The sequence below is a fragment of the Drosophila rhopaloa genome, unplaced genomic scaffold (genome assembly GCF_018152115.1).
Source record: "Drosophila rhopaloa isolate 14029-0021.01 unplaced genomic scaffold, ASM1815211v1 contig_227, whole genome shotgun sequence".
Taxonomy (NCBI): domain Eukaryota; kingdom Metazoa; phylum Arthropoda; class Insecta; order Diptera; family Drosophilidae; genus Drosophila; species Drosophila rhopaloa.
In genome coordinates this window covers 9,258-25,738 of record NW_025335114.1, presented here as the reverse complement: position 1 = coordinate 25,738, position 16,481 = coordinate 9,258, and the positions used below count along the sequence as shown (strand labels likewise).

General features: G+C 41.4%; 4 protein-coding genes across 4 annotated transcripts; 1 reads left to right on the top strand and 3 right to left on the bottom strand.

Moving 5' to 3' along the window:
• The first annotated feature begins 358 nt into the window (after window positions 1-358).
• Window positions 359-2,845, top strand: LOC108048070 (mitochondrial intermediate peptidase). The gene is made up of 3 exons (XM_017128535.2): window positions 359-699; window positions 766-1,295; window positions 1,347-2,845. Exons 1-3 carry the CDS (start codon window positions 565-567, stop codon window positions 2,779-2,781), a joined length of 2,100 nt encoding a protein of 699 aa, XP_016984024.1. The 5' UTR covers window positions 359-564; the 3' UTR covers window positions 2,782-2,845.
• Window positions 2,815-3,262, bottom strand: LOC108048078. The gene is made up of 2 exons (XM_017128549.2): window positions 3,050-3,262; window positions 2,815-2,975 (listed from the first exon to the last, which is right to left on the bottom strand). The coding sequence occupies exons 1-2, from the start codon at window positions 3,106-3,108 to the stop codon at window positions 2,879-2,881; spliced, it is 156 nt and encodes a 51-aa protein (XP_016984038.1). The 5' UTR covers window positions 3,109-3,262; the 3' UTR covers window positions 2,815-2,878.
• A 1,760-nt stretch (window positions 3,263-5,022) lies between these two features.
• Window positions 5,023-6,665, bottom strand: LOC108045903 (glutamate-rich WD repeat-containing protein 1). The gene has a single exon (XM_017125385.2). The coding sequence runs from the start codon at window positions 6,593-6,595 to the stop codon at window positions 5,201-5,203; it is 1,395 nt and encodes a 464-aa protein (XP_016980874.2). The 5' UTR covers window positions 6,596-6,665; the 3' UTR covers window positions 5,023-5,200.
• A 5,202-nt stretch (window positions 6,666-11,867) lies between these two features.
• Window positions 11,868-13,287, bottom strand: LOC108039021 (hydroxysteroid dehydrogenase-like protein 2). The gene is given in 5 exon segments (XM_017115922.2): window positions 11,868-12,498; window positions 12,501-12,556; window positions 12,620-12,833; window positions 12,918-13,081; window positions 13,136-13,287. Coding segments are annotated over 5 exon segments (858 nt in total). The 5' UTR covers window positions 13,150-13,287; the 3' UTR covers window positions 11,868-12,088.
• Between the last annotated feature and the right edge of the window lie 3,194 nt (window positions 13,288-16,481).

Below are 16,481 nucleotides of genomic sequence, written 5' to 3'. Positions count from 1 at the left end.
GAAAGATTAAAGTTTTTACGCTAGCGTAGTCGTTTGTCGATCTGGATACTAGGCTTAAAAGTGCAGCTATGAACTTTAAATTAGCAAATAATTATCAGTAAATTAAAAAAACAACTGTTAAATTTAAATTGTAATTTTTTTTAATTTCTTTGTACACCGGCAGACTTGTCTTGCCAAGGTATTTGATAATATCTTTTAAAGGCTCTTTCCCGCAAATACGATATTTGAATTTTAACTGCTTGTCAACAAACCCAGCTGATTGACTGTACGACCGTAGCACGCTTAAATCTTATGAACTCTTAAAATGTTGGTCACACTGGAAAGATTAAAGTTTTTACGCTAGCGTAATCGTTTGTCGATCTGGATACTAGGCTTTAGTGATAACACGCAGTGTGAACCCAGCCTTAAGCACTGGATACTTTTTAAATTAATGGTATTTCTTGACACTGACATGGTATTTACTTTTGGGGTGGATGGCGCGGTCACTCTGTAGGCAGCTGATTGCCTAAGAAATCTTCCCAACATAAACAAGGAATTTGAGTGATCCACCTTAAATCAAGAATCATGCTTAAACTGAGTCGTACCCTGCTGCGATGGCGACACCGCCACCGGAGCCGCTTGGTCTCCACGTGGACGCCGCTGGCCACAGCCTTTAATTCCCCTCCTGCCAGGCGGATCAACTTCACCCGCGACGAAGTGGTAAGGGCCAGAGACACAAAAAAACCAGACCACTATGACTAGGCTTAATGCTCATTTCCCTTGCAGGGACTCTTTCGCATCCCGGAACTGCGAAGCTTCGAGGGCTTCTACTTGTTACGCGACAATGCGGAAAGCCGGACGCAGGAGCTCATCTCGGAGGCCATCTCCGAGCAGCGGGAGCGGAAGATGGTAGACATTTTCGACGAGCTTTCCGACTCATTGTGCAAGGTGGCGGACCTAGCAGAGTTCGTTCGGATCGCACATCCTCAGAGCAAGTACACCCAAGCGGCGGAGCAGGCCTGCATCAGCATTTGCGGTGTGGTGGAAAGCCTTAACACTCATAAGCCCATCTACCAGGCACTAAGCCATGTGGTAGAGCATGGGGACAAGCTGCCAACCAGTGAGGTGGATAAACATGTAGCCAAACTATTTCTTTTCGACTTCGAACAGTGCGGCATCCACTTGCCTGAGAAGGAGCGCCTGCGGGTCGTTCGTCTCAATGACTACATTCTTCAGCTGGGCCAGAAGTTCATGAGTGGCGCCGTCCAGCCCAGTGTTCTCCCGCGCAGCCTCGTCCCGGAGGCTATTCGTAACTAGTTAGTCCATATATCCCTCTACCTAGCATACACTGATGACATCTCTCTTAGCTTTCCGACATCCGGCGACAATGTTATTATTACAGGACTGTGCACAAACGCGGAGAACGTGCAGATACGGGAGGCCGCCTACCGGCTCTACCTGCAACCTTCCGACAGCCAAGAGGATCTGCTGCGGGACCTTCTGCTTTGCCGGCACGAGTTGGCCCGCAGCTGTGGCTTCAAGACGTATGCCCATCGAGCCCTCAATGGTAGCACCATGGAAAGACCCGAAGTGGTCCACGACTTCATAGACGAGCTGTCGGAGAAATTACGACCGCGCGCTGAAGCCGACTTTGCTAAGATGACTCAGATGAAACGCCGAGAGGGCGGTCAGGTGAGCGCCATGGCCGAGGTTTGGGATACGCCGTATTTTACTACCCAGATGAGAAGGCAATCACTCGAGGAGCAGGCCAACGAATTTCTTCCATACTTTTCGCTTGGTGGCTGCATGGAAGGACTGAATAACCTGCTGCAGTCGCTCTATGGGGTCCGTTTGGAGAACGCCGAGATGGAGCCAGGCGAGTCCTGGTACAACGACATCTACAAGCTGTCTGTAGTGCACGAGAGAGAAGGACTTCTGGGCTACATCTACTGTGACTTCTTTGAACGCACAGGCAAGCCCAACCAAGACTGCCACTTCACCATCAAGGGAGGCAAGCTTCTGCCGGACGGTTCCTACCAGCTGCCCGCTGTGGTGGTCATGCTGAGTCTAGCGCAGCCGCGCTGGAGCGGGCCGACCCTGCTGTCTCCGGCACGAGTTGACAATTTATTCCACGAGATGGGTCACGCCATGCACTCGATGCTAGCTCGTACCGAGCACCAACACGTGACGGGTACGCGCTGTTCCACGGACTTTGCCGAAGTCCCAAGCGTACTCATGGAGTACTTCGCCGGTGATCCGCGCGTGCTGCGAACCTTCGCCCGCCACTTTCAAACTCACGAACCCATTTCGGAAGACATGCTGAGGAGACTGTGTGCCTCTAAGCACCTGTTTGCTGCCAGCGAGACGCAGCTCCAGGTATTCTACTCAGCCCTGGACCAGGAGTACCACGGAGCAGGGGCGCGGCAGGGTGGTAGCAGCACAGAAACTCTACGCTCCGTGCAGAACCGCTACTACGGCCTACCCTATGTAGAGAACACGGCGTGGCAGCTGCGCTTCTCCCATCTTGTGGGCTACGGAGCCAAATACTACGCCTACCTTGTTTCGAAAACAATCGCCTCCTGGATCTGGCAGACGTACTTTGAAGCGAACCCCTTCAACAGACAGGCGGGCGAGAAGTACCGAGCCGAAATCCTGGCCCACGGAGGAGCCGTCCCCAGCCGGAAGCTGGTAGCAAACTTCCTGCAGCGCGAAATGACGCCAACCGTGCTGGCCGACAGCCTGATCACTGAGATTGACACCGACGAGTCAAAAATCAAAGAGCTGATGGTCAGCAGATGTTAATACTCTTCACACCCTTTCAATTGTATATATGTCTTCTCTTATTAATTAACTTTAATTGCCTTTTTTGTACGCGACGGATTCAATTTTGGTTTCATGGCTAGGCTGGTCCCAGCGCCGGCATCAGTTCCACGCCCACAAACTCCTTGGCCAGACGAACTCCCAGGAAAAACAGGCCGTAGCTCTTGACCAACATCCTGCGAGCGAGTATTGTATCGGATTCCGGTTATGTAAAGTTCGATTGATCGTTTTAAATGCATTGCAAACTTACCATTGGAACTCGTTGTTGTAGATGCTTCTCAAGATATTCAGGGGGTTTGACTTCACCATTTTGATCGGATGTCTTCGGATATGCTTATTTACAGCTGGATTTTTTACTGCCTTTTTGCACGCTGAATGTTGAATGAATGGATGGGATCTGCCAATCGATTTTCGTTTTGGTATTTTTCAGGGTTTTTTCGGTTTTATTGACTGCAGCGCCTGTAAAGGGCGCCAGACATTAACAGCTGAGCCACACTAGCACAAGTTTCTTATCGATATCTGAGTTAACTCAATAACTCAAAAGAGACGCCTACTCTTCGTAAATTCGATACTTCGGAAATGTCGTTGTACTAATGGAAATTATTTGTAAAAATAAAAAAAATGATTGAAGTCAGGGACATTTTAAAATGAACACAACAGCGTTATAAATAATACTTGGTAACAGACTGCAAGTGATTAACAGGAACAACCAAATCGGACTAATATGTCTGCAGATTTTTGCCAGCCTGCAGAAAAAATATGAACCGCTTTTGCCCAATATTGTCTAACTGGTATCAAATCAAGTTCATTATATATAAATGTTTATTTTTTGTTTTATTATAATTTCATACTTTATTTCATTTTAAATGTTCTGCTCCATGTTGTGAGTACGGTATGCGCCTACGAAAGAGTAGAGCAACACCTAATGCTGCCACACGGATGGAGCAATAATTAATTAATTATTACAAGTATAAACAGCATGTTTTGAATTGGTGCCTTCCCTTTTCAAAAGTTACACGCCATTATTATTTTAAATTTTCGTAGTGAATGTTTCAATTTTCACTGTCTAGAAGAAGAACAGAGATGTACCGAAAAAACATAGCCTAACTATCGCATAAAAAAGTCCGTCAAATTTGGATGGGGAACTAACTGAGAATTTTCGGAACGGCAAAACCTTATGGACCATCCGTTCAATGGATGGTGGATGGATCTCTGTGGGAAGACGGCATAAGCGGCTTTTTTGGATATTTAAAAAATCGACTTCCCGCTCTTTGAAGAACAGATCACGCTAGATAATTTTAATGATTTAAAGGACTGGCAGACTCTTCCTAACAAAGCGGCGTTTAGGCTTTTTTAATAACGTGCCTAGATATCCAAAAAATAAAATCAGTCCTTAAAGTATCGCCACTAAGCTCCCCACAATAACTGACGCACAGACAACAATTTCATACATAGTCAATTAAGCCTAGTATCCAGATCGACGGAAACCGTACGCCAGTCAAGAGAGAGAGCGAGAGGCAAACAGCTGGCGTTCACTTTTCGTCGGGACTTTTTTTCACGTCGCTACTCAGATCGACGAAAAAATACCAGAAAATTGCATGGCGTTGAAATTGCATGGTGAACCCTAGCGAAAAGATTAAAGCCTAGTACTCAGATCGACAAACGAGTCTGCTAGCGTAAAAACTTTAATCTTTCTAGTATGACCAAAATTTTGAGAGTTCATCAGATTTAAGCGTGCTACGGTCGTATTGTCAATCAGCTGGGTTTGTTGACAAGCAGTTAAAATTCAAATATCGTATTTGCGGGAAAGAGCTTTTAAAAGATATTATCAAATACCTTAGCAAGACAAGTCTGCCGCTGTACAAAGAAATTAAATAACAATACAATTTAAATTTAACAGTTGTTTTTTTTTAATTTACTGATAATTATTTGCTAATTTAAAGTTCATAGCTGCACTTTTATTGTGTTTTTCGTACATTCTGGACCTAAAAAACATTTTGCTCTGACAAGAGGCGCCCCAGATAGTATTGTTATTTTGTCCTCCCATGTAAACTCCTGCAAACGACTTTTGCGGGTTTTTTGATTTTTTCTTCATTTTTTAAAATGTTCAGTTAGAAGCGCTCGCCACATAAAATTCTGGGTAATCTAAAATTAGAGATAAATTAAAGCAGAAAATATTTTTGACATTCATCTTGGACTGCTATCTCTTGAAAACATTTGAAGTAATTAGTTCAGATTTATATTCAGGAGAAAATATGTTTTAATGTTTTTGGTGGGCAGAGTCCCGGCCAGGATTATTAAGGCAAAGCAAATTCTCTTTACAAATAATGCACCCCTAAAAAGTATATTTATGTGACGTACTACATACGTAGCTAAAAAACATTCAGTCGGTAAAATAAGATCATACGCTAATGGTGCGGAAAATGTTAAAGCCACTGTGGGCTGTCGATAGCAGTACGCCCGGAAGTTGAGCGTGCCAGTGTAGCTCCTTAATTTCCTTCTGGCCCTGATGAATAAAAAGCAGCTGGGGTGGCAACTTGCTAACTTCATCTTCGTTTTGGGCATTGGCCTGAGCCTGGTCGGTGTCCTTCTCCACGGCCAAATCCCACAAGGCGATCTGGTCGTCGTCGCCACCCGAGGCCAGGACGGTGGCCTCACAGGGACTCCATTCCACTGTGGTTATGTGGTCCGTGTGGTGCTTAAACGTGGCAATAGGCTTCTGGCTCTGAAATTGGCGTAGGTCCCAAATGTGCAGGAAGCCATCATCACCGCCGCTGGCAATAAAAGGCTCTGAGTGATTCCACGAAATCACATTAACGTCGCTTTCGTGGGCATCCTGACAGGTCAGCATGCAGGCTTTTTGCGGGGCCGCTCGGCAGTCCCAAATGCGAATCGTCTTATCCACCGAGCAGGACGCGAGCACGCTGCGCTCGTTTGGACTCCATTGCAAGTCCTCAACCGACTGAGAGTGGCCCACCAGCGGACGTTGGTCCACCTTCCAAGTGCCGTCCTCTAAGGGACTCCACACGTGAATATCCCGTCTGCAGTCGCCCGTGGCGAGCACGCCCTCTGCAATAGGACTCCAGTCCACGGCGAAACCCTCCTGATGGTGTCCCCCAAAGGTAAACATCGGACGGTCCTCGTTCTGCTGTTCGTACTGCTTAAGTAGGCTAGCATCTTCCACGGCCTGCAAGGGTTGGGTCAGGTTCCAGATATTGACGCGTCCAAGCTCGCTCCAGGAGGCGGCGTACACCGTGTTACCCAAACGGCGGGCACGTACTCGGTTAACGCATCCCTGGTGCTTAATCAGGGCACAAGTCATCTGCGGCTTCTTCAGCTCCTCACGGTCGGCAATGTCATCCTGGTCGTCCTCTAATTCCTCGTCTTCGTCGCCGTCATCTTCCTGCGTCTTGTGTAGGTTGCTCATCTTCATCACGATGAGGTTATTAACGTGGGTGCGAGCGGATTGCGTGCCAGCCACGATGTAAGCGGCCATCGGGAACGCCTGCCGTCCTGTGCCCAACTCGTCGGGGATGACGTCAAAGCTCAAGCAGGGAGCCCCTGTGGAAGCCTGGTGCAGCATCACGTAGGCACTCTCGTCGCAGACCAGCTCTTCATCCTCGGCCAGCATTTTTCCCGGCAGATAGACTTCCTTAGGCACCTTGGGCTTGGCGCTTTCGTCCTCCGCATCACTAGCACTGTCTGAATCCGTATCAGTCTCCGCGTCCTCGGGCTCCACCACCTCCATACTCAATTGGCCTTTGTTTTCGTCGTTCATTTTGCTGCGCTTGTACATTAATTTCCTTCTTTTGAATCCGCACGTGTGCTTAAAATTGAGTGACCGTACATAAATTTCAGATTAATAACAATAAATCTTTTAGAGCCTATTCTCACAAAGCACCATCAAAGATTTCTAATTATTGCCAACTCCCTGATTTGCGGGAAGGTCCACAATATTATGTCGTGCCAAAAATTTCCTAGTTAGTCCTAGATCGTGGATTAACATATCTGTACGATTTCGTGGCGTATTTATCGGATAATTTGAAAAGTTCAACACTTAATTCTTGGCGCGAAACATTTAACATTTAAATACCTTCCATCCCATTCTCTGAACCAAAGCGTTGTAAGAAAAGTGAGCGCGTTTCCCAGGAACCAATTTGTTTATAAAATATATGAATGCTCTAATTAAAAGTTGAGAAAAGCTTTTTTCCTTTAAATAATAGCATTTAATGAAGTAAAAGCGACTGTTGACTGTTGATAGTGACAGTGTGGCTCAGTGGAAACTCTAATTTCACATCTAATCCCAGTCGTAAATTTGTTTTTTTTTTTTAAAGTACTCAGATCGAGTCCGCTAGCGTAAAAACTTTAATCTTTCCAATGTGAAGCATATACTATTGTATTGAACAATGTTTAAATGATTAAATTCATTTAAAATTGCTTGAATAATAGCAAAACTAACATCAGCTATGATGCGTTTGCATATTGGAAGCTTGAATTTATTTACTTTACAAAACTTATTTAGCTCGCATAAAAAGCGACAATATCATAAAAAGGCATGTGCTAGTGGGTAGACCAGGTGATACTCTGGAATATGTGCAACTAATGAGTAGAGAAGAATCCTTTTCTTCGTAAATTTCATAGCGTTGCCAGTCTGCTGAAATGAACATTTTTTAAAGTGTTCAGTAAGAAGCGCATGCCAAAAGAATAAAATTTTTATTCTTTTCGCTAGGGCTCACCAAAAGTTCATTTCAGGTGGTTGGCAACGCGAAGTAATTTTCTGGTATTTTTTCGTCGATCTGAGTACCGAGGTGAAAAAAAGCCTGAACGCCAGCTGTTTGCCTCTCGCTCTCTCTCACGACCGGCTTAGTTTTCGTCGATCTGAGAACTAGGATTTATTTCTAAATTCAAACGCAGTGCTGCCTTTGATATCTTTTTTCCAAGAAATCGATTAAAGGCCCTGCACTGAGTAGTTCTGTTTGCATTAATGGAATGTTTGTTTGAATAAATTCGAACATTTCCATTATATAACCCCTGAAACTTGTAAAAGTTGCAAGATGAATCTTGGCAATATCAATAATCATTATAAGATTCTTAATAAAGTCGAATATACTTAAAATTTGTAGAACAAGCATTATTAACAGTGAAAAATTGTTCACTAATTACATGCTCAACACTCTGTTTCTCTGTGAATTTTGTACAGTATTCTAAAACAGTTTTTTGAAAATCTTGAATATTTATTTCTGCGATAAAGATGTCACATAGCTTTAGTGTGCAAATCTAATGGGAATTCAAATCTTCACTTCCCAATCCTAGAAGTTTGTCGAACACATTTTAAAATTGCTTGACTTTCATATATAGGGTTGGGTGAAGAAGTAATATCCCTGCAGTTCCGAAATTCATCACTACAAAAATTCATCACTGTTTAATCAGCAGCGGACTGCGACGCCGGCAGAGCCAAAGGCAAAGTCGGCAGAGCCGAAACTCTCCGTCCCCGATCGTAGGCAACGCAGAAAAATTTCCATCTCCCTCTCTTACTCCGTCTCTCTCCGCATAAAATGAGCTGAGAGGTGGAGGACAATGTATTAAAATCAGATCGACCTTTATACACCCTTGAAAATAAATTAGCATAATTTTTGTATTGTAGTCGTTGATTCTTATTAATTATATTATTTTATGGAAATACATTTTAAAAATAAAATTATTATGATAGTTTTGAAAGGTGATTCTTTTTTAAGTGAATAAAGAGTGATTATTTTATAGTCGGACAGCTAAACGCTTTGAAAAAAACATGTAAAGAAAATAGGCAAGAAAAACAAAATAACGGTGCCCTTTTCAACAATTTGTTTCGTTACGTCACTCATTAAACGGAAAACGCAAACAGATTTTAAATTAAACTAAATATCAAAATTAGGGTATTTATTAATTATTTAACTGCCACAAGAAACTGTAATATATTATTCATTATTTAAGGCGAAGCTTATAATAAAACTGTTGGGCCAGCATAAACTTAGGACTTGGCCGGTGGCAAAACAAAAACGCAGTAAGTTTTTATATATTTTATAATAATTTTTCTATTTTAGATATGTACATATACTTGGTCAGGAAGACCCAGTACATAAAGCACGAAGTCAAAAAAAGAGCACCGAAACCGAAACATCCTCAACACCTCCGAGACAACTGAAAACGTACATACATATGTATATTGAATTAAGTTAAATTAATTAGTTATATGTAATGAAATAAATAAAATAATAATGGAATAATGTAATAAAATAAAAATAAATTTATATGAAAATTTACTGAATGAATTTTACTGATGAAAAAAAGCGATGAAAATGCGATGAAAAAGCGATGAAAATGCGATGAAAAAGAGATGAATTACTGATTAAAGAGTGATGAATTACTGATGAAAATGTGATGAATTCATCACTCTTTAATCAGTAATTCATCACTCGTTATTCACTATTTCATCGCATTTTATTCACTCGTTCATCGCATGTTCATCAGTAAACGCTGTTCAAAAAGTGATGAATTACTGATTAAAGAGTGATGAAAAACTGAAAAAACAGTGATGAATTACTGATTAAAGAGTGATAAATTTTTCACTGATTAACTCCTAGGACATGCCAATGTTAAATTCATCACTAATTTGTATGAAGTTTCATCGCCGATTAATCAGCAGTGATGAATTTTTGGTGATGAAAAAGCGATCAAAAGGTGATGAACGGTACTGCAGGGATGACTAGGCAAATCCATAAGACTTTTATTTCATTCGATACTATGATTGTTGCCATTAGTTTTTGGTGTTTCACCATTCAAAGCAGAGTTTTCTACTTTTACAGAAATTGGATTTGAACTTTTTAAATTGAAAATATTGAGAATTATTGCAAAATCTTTTTCTTGTAGATCAATAAATCCGATTCTAAAATATTAACACATTTAAAAATCGCTGCGCTTACTCCTAAACTACTTACAAGAAAATAAGCAAACTCCGGCTTAATAATATTTTATTTAATTAAATATTTTATGGAACAACTACTTTTCAATGTTTCTACGGCTGCATTATATAATCGTTCGATTTTTATTAACAGAAACCGTAATAATGAATTGGAAAAGAAAACAATAAGTCCGCATGCATATGTACATATTTTTTTTTCTTGCGTTCGGTCTTGCTTGTATACATGAGGTAATGTCGTTGAAATTTGGAGGTACAAGGGTATAGGAAAAGTAAATTAAAGATAGCAAATCCCGGTGGTTCGGGGGGTTCGTAATATAGTCAAAGCATAATAAAATTGGCATGCCAGGCTCGCGGCTTTCGCCATCAACAGTCTGGACGTAGTTACACAGCCAAGCCAAACTACTGCGGGCGGGATGGGGTTGTGGGGGTGGTGTTTATACCTAAATTAATTAGCTTTGATATATGCGAAACGAATCGCAATAATACGCAAGCAGCCACCCCCGTCACGATTAAATAACTTGAACGCGTTTCGAGGGTTAACCCATGGGGTCAAAGAAAGCATTGGTGCAGTCGAAGCCAATGTGCCCAAATTAAAATATTAAAACATCAATTTTTATAATATTATAGTCTGCGTAATGCTTTAAGTTATTAGAAAATTACTAGTCTATTTTTTAAAATACTAATAACCTCCAATAAAATTTTGTTACGTAAACAAATCAAACAGGCCAAAGGTTGTTTAAAAACAACTCATTGCGTCTTATGCCCTCTTCCCACAGAGCTCCATCCACCATCCGTTGAACGGATGGTCCACGGATATGCCGTTCCGAAAATTCCCAGTTAGTTCCCCATCCAAATTTGACGGACTTTTTTATGCGATAGTTAGGCGATGTTTTTTTGGTGCAACTCTGAGTTCTTCTTCTTGACAGTGGAAATTGGAACATTCACTACGAAAATTAAAAAAATAATGGCGGGTAACTTTTGAACAGGACAAGGGCATGTATCAGGGGGTGCCAATTCCCTTGACAGTGAAATGGAACATTCACCGAAAATGCAGTTAAAAAAAAAAATGGGTAATATTTTTAAAAGGAGGGCCCCAATTAAAAAATGCAGTTTATACTTGCAATAATTAATTAATTAATGCTCCATCCGTGTGGCAGCATTAGGTGTTGCTCCACTCTTTCCTAGGCGCATACCTTACTCACAACATTAAGCAGAACATTTAAAATGAAATAAAATATGAAATTTTAATAAAACAAAAAACAAACATTTATATATAATGAACTTGATTTGTTACCATTTAGACAATATTGGGCAATAACTGTTCATATTTTGTCTGCAGGCTGGCAAAAATCGGCAGACGTATTAGTTCGATTTGATTGTTCGCGTAGATCACTTGCAGTCTGTTACCAAGTATCATTTATAACGCTGATGGCTCATTTTAAATGTTGTGCAAAATGCAACGGTCTAAAATAATGAGCCACAGCTGTTCAGATCAGCTGTTATCGGATGGTGGATGGTGGATGTGCTCTGTGGGAATCGGAGTTTCACATTTGTCGAAAATCCCAACCGTTTCAGACGGATGGACTCTATGGGAAGAGGGCATTAGTCGATGTTTTTTCGGCGGAACTCTGATTTCTTCTTCTTGACAGTAAAAATTGTAACATTCACTACAAGATTAAAAAAAAAATTTTTTTTTAAAAAGGAAGACGTCTAATCAATAAATGCTATTTATACTTGTACTGCTTACTGCTCCACCCGTTTAACAGCCTTAAAAGTTGATCTTTCCTAGGCGCAAAGCACTTCTCAGAAAGAGAGTTTGTCCCCAGAATTTGTGGATTTTGTGGTTTACAATAAACTAATAAAATGTAAATCGGTCAAAATGATTAATTTTCATGTTAAAAATACAGAAGTTATAATTTAATTTCCTTTTTTCCCCGATTGTTTCAATTAGCCTTATGATGATGAGTAGGCCGATCCTGACTATATAAATACCTGCAAATAGCTTTAAAACTGAAGGACTTGTTTGGAAAGAAACAGACTAGATTGGCTAGATTGTTGATCTGATGAAGAATATGTATGTATATGTATATGTACTTTATAGGTTCGGAAATGTGCCCATCACTGCACTGAATACTTTTGAATAAAATTAGAATACTGGAAATTGGAATTGGTACTTTTTGATAGTGTCAAAGAATAACATCAAATCTACGGCATCTAAATGATAGTAAAAATGTAAGCAAAAGCAACTGTGAGTATCAACAATCGCATACAACAATTTTTTTTAGCAGTTCTTTCTGTCTTAAAGGAATATTTATACATGTGTTCCTGGCTTTACAGTTTGGCAGAAGGGCCAGCTTCGTCAAGAAAAATATCCGTAGCCAACAGGTGTATATTCTCCGGATGGCACGCATACCCGGCGAAATCCTTCACGCCCACGTCTCGCAGTACCTCGTCGTCCACAAAGAACTGGCCCGTGTATTCCTTGGAGTCACGGCAGAATATAGCGTAGGCCGCGTCGGCCATTATCTCGGGCTTCCGAGAGTACAATGCACCTTCTGATCCGCTGAGCATTTCGACGGCTGCGGTGTGAATCGTGGTGCGGGGCCAGAGGGCGTTTACGGCCACGCCCTGGGCACGGAATTCCTCCGCCATGCCCAGAACGCACATGGACATGCCGTATTTGGCGATGGTGTAGGCGGTATGGTTGGCGAACCACTTGGGACTCAAGTTCAGTGGGGGGCAAGGTTCAGAATGTGAGGGTTCTCGCTGCGCAGCAGATAAGGCAGGCAAGTCTTTGATCTGTGGAGTTTGATCAGCGCGGTTAGATTGGTTGACAGATTAGGCTCCCATCTCGCCCCTTACACTAGGAAAGTACCCCTGGCGTTGATGTTCTGCATGAGATCGTAGCGTTTCATTTCCGTGTCAAGGGTTCCCGTAATGGATATGGCGCTGGCGTTGTTCACCACGATGTCGATGCCACCGAACTTGGCCACCGCCGCCTCTACGGCTTTCTGCACCTGCCGCTCGTCGCGCACATCGACAATGCAGGGAAGCGCCCGACCTCCGGCCCGTTCGACTAGTTAAGGAACAAGAAGGGTTCAAAGTTCATTGGAGATTCAAAAGTAAGACTCTATTCATGTGGTGGTTAACGACAACTTACTCTCCTCCGCTGCCGTGTATATAGTTCCGGGCAGCTTTGGATGCGGCTCAGCGGTCTTGGCTGCAATGACTATATTGGCTCCATCCCGGGCCGCCTTTAAAGCGATGGCCTTGCCGATTCCACGGGAGGCCCCGGTAATGAACAAGGTCTTTCCTTTCAGTTTTCTGAGGACGAAAAAAATTGTGAAGCGAATTTCTCCCCTACTGAGCAAGACCTACCCAGAGTTCTTCATGCTGTAGATTCGTAGTCTAACTCCTGTTAGTTCCGAGCTGTATGCTCACATTAATCAGAAAAGTACTTTAATCGCACTCATCAAGTGCTAGATAACAGTGGCGAAACATTTTAGGACCCGTTTACACTTACCTTAAAGCCTAGTACTCAGATCAACAAACGAGTACGCTTGCGTAAAAACTTTAATCTTTCCAGTGTGACCAAAATTTCGAGAGTTCATCAGAATTAAGCGTGCTACGGTCATACTGTCAGTCAGCTGGGTTTGTTGACAAGCAGTTAAAATTCAAATATCGTATTTGCGGGAAAGAGCCTTTAAAAGATATTATCAATTACCTTGGCAAGACAACTATGCCGCTATACAAAGAAATTAAAAAACAATACAATTTAAATTTAACAGTTGTTTTTTTTAATTTAGTGATAATTATTTGCTAATTTAAAGTTCATAGCTGCACTTTTATTGTGTTTTTTCCTACATTCTGGACCTAAAAAACATTTTGCTCTGACAAGAGGCACCCTAGATAGTATTAATGTTATTTTGTCCTCACATGTAAGCTCCTGCAATCGACTTTTGCGTTTTTTTTTAATTTTTTCCCTCCATTTTTTAAAATGTTCAGTGAGAAGCGCACGCCAAAAGATTAAATTTTTTAATCTTTTCACTAGGGTTCACCCAAAGTTCATTTCCGCAGACTGGCAACGCTATGGAATTTGCTGGTATTTTTTTCGTCGATCAGGGGACCGACGTGAAAAAAAGGCCCGACGAAAAGTGAACGCCAGCTGTTTGCCTCTCGCTCTCTCTCATGACTGGCGTACGGTTTTCGTTGATCTGGATACTAGGCTTTATTTGCTAATTTAAAGTTCATAGCTGCACTTTTATTGTGTTTTTTTCGTACATTTTTGACCTAAAAAGCATTTTGCTCTGACAAGAGGCACCCTAGATAGTATTAATGTTATTTTGTCCTCACATGTAAGCTCCTGCAATCGACTTTTGCGTTTTTTTAATTTTTTCCCTCCATTTTTTAAAATGTTCAGTGAGAAGCGCACGCCAAAGAATTAAATTTTGTAATCTTTTCGCTAGGGTTCACCCAAAGTTTATTTTCGCAGACTGGCAACGCTATGCAATATTCTGGTATTTTTTTCGTCGATCTGAGGACCGAGGTGAAAAAAAACGTTGACGAAAAGTGATCGCCAGCTGTTTGCCTCTCGATCTCTCTCATGACTGGCGTTCAGTTTTCGTCGATCTGAGTACTAGGCTTTAGTGTAAATGGCCATTAATTTATTGCATTAGCTCTAATATCGATAAGAATATCGCGTATAAGCGGATTTACACTTATACCCACTTCCCAAGAGTCCAAACTCTCGAAACGGTTGGAATTTTTGACAAATGTGAAACTCCGATTTCCACAGAGTACATCAACCATCCATCGGAACGGCCGGGATCGGCCGACTATATCCTATAGCTGCCATATAACTGATTGATCGGAGCTTTGGTGTTTTTAAAGTTAGGAAGTTGGGATTTTCTATGGGTATTATTTTTGGAGTTTATAGAGTCCTTCACAGAGCGTGTGGCGTGTATGTAGAGGTTGTTTGAATTATTTTTCTGGAAATATTTATTAAATCCTTTACAGAACATGTGCCAAGATATTTATATATAATATATCAAAAGATATTTTGAAGACTGACTTTTAGAGAAGTTTCAATCAATTTCTATCTGCAGTTTTTTGGAATCACAATTTGTTAAGTGAATAGCCATAGAGAATCCTCTATTTTTATTTGATATTTAAATAATTAGAAGCTGTATTCTAATATATAAACTTTTGAATATTAATAACATTCCTTGCTGTTATGTATACCCTTGCAGAGGGTATTATAATTTTGGTCAAAAGTGTGCAACGCAGTGAAGGAGAGATCTTCAACCCTATAAAGTATATATATTCTTGATCAGGATCACCTCCTCAGTTGATATAAGCATGTCCATCTGTTCGTCTGTCTGTTTCTACGCAAACTAGGGTTTCAGTTTTGAAGATATCGAATTGAAACTTTGCACACATTCTTCTTTCCTTTGCACGCAGTCGGATCGGCCGGGATCGGGCGACTATATCCTATAGTTGCAATGTTGCGATTTATTTTCGTTTATGCTTATATTCCACCAGTTCGTCTACTCGCTGTTCAGGTCCAAGAAGCTCTGGGTAATTCTGGACGCCTCGATTCGACACAGAGAGTTTGCAATGAAGGCTGTTTCGTCAGCATACGTTGCCAGGAGGGTACCCGGATCTCTGGGATTTGGCCAGTCAGAGGTGTAAAGGGTGTACAGCACGGGCCTAAAACACTACCTTGTGTTACGCCAGCTCGTATGCATCTGATAGATGATCTATCGCCTCTCACTTCAACCATAAAGCTTCCATCCAGCAGATAACAGCTGCGCAGTTGGCAAGAGAGTCTTCAGCTTAAATAGCAAGCCATCGTGCCACACTCTATCGAAAGCTTCCTTTACATCCAAGAAGATAGCAGAGCTGTACTGTCTATTCTCGAAGGCATTCAAAATATGATGAGTAACTCTGTGCGCTTGTTCCGGGGTTCCATGGTGATTCCTGAAGCCGAACTCGTGGTTTGGAATTGCATCCTTAACACTTCTTACTTATTGGTTGGTACGACGCAACAAGGTTCTCCGGCTTCATCAGCTTCGGTATCATCGATATCACTGCGCTCTTCCATTGTGTGGGGAAGTGGTGGATACGTAACAGTTATAAGTACCCCAGAAACTGAACGCCTAGAACTTTCGAAACAAAGAGAGATGGAAAATCAACACCAAAAATAGCACTACCACGGAAAAACGAAACAAAATATAAAATCGGAGCGCCGAAAAAAAACCGTTCACTTTGAAAGTCAATGATTTCAAATGTGCTCTGGCGAGCTCAGTTGGTCGGGAGCTCCTTCACAACTCTTGGGAATTCGATTTCCAACTATGGCAACAAATATTAGCATCTCCATAGCTTATTTTTTCAAAAAATGTTGACTATGACTAATCTCTTTTTACTTTTGCCGCTTAGTATATTGTTCTAATAGTTTATAAGGTTGTTCACATTTTGGGTGTTTACAAATGATCTAAGAATATAAGCAGTTGCTTAAAAAAACTAAAATAAAACATCAAAATGATTGCTTTAGCGCGGAGGAACAGTTAATTGCCAACTCCCTCTTCATTTAATCATTCTGAAATTTATAAGCAGTAAAACCCAGGCGCTTTTTATTCTGCAATGAAAGTAAATGTTAAGTTTAATATGAAATATAAAACTTGAGTTATTTACCATGAACAATTGAGTTCTTTCGTTATGAAAT

Excerpts from the sequence above, each read along its gene's own strand:
- LOC108048070 (XM_017128535.2), top strand. The coding sequence starts at position 565 with ATGCTTAAACTGAGTCGTACCCTGCTGCGATGGCGACACCGCCACCGG. Across the intron at positions 700-765 it reads ACTTCACCCGCGACGAAGTG|GGACTCTTTCGCATCCCGGA; the intron begins GTAAGGGCCAGA and ends TTTCCCTTGCAG. Across the intron at positions 1,296-1,346 it reads CCGGAGGCTATTCGTAACTA|CTTTCCGACATCCGGCGACA; the intron begins GTTAGTCCATAT and ends CATCTCTCTTAG.
- LOC108048078 (XM_017128549.2), bottom strand. The coding sequence starts at position 3,108 with ATGGTGAAGTCAAACCCCCTGAATATCTTGAGAAGCATCTACAACAAC. Across the intron at positions 2,976-3,049 it reads TACAACAACGAGTTCCAATG|GATGTTGGTCAAGAGCTACG; the intron begins GTAAGTTTGCAA and ends ACTCGCTCGCAG.
- LOC108045903 (XM_017125385.2), bottom strand. The coding sequence starts at position 6,595 with ATGTACAAGCGCAGCAAAATGAACGACGAAAACAAAGGCCAATTGAGT.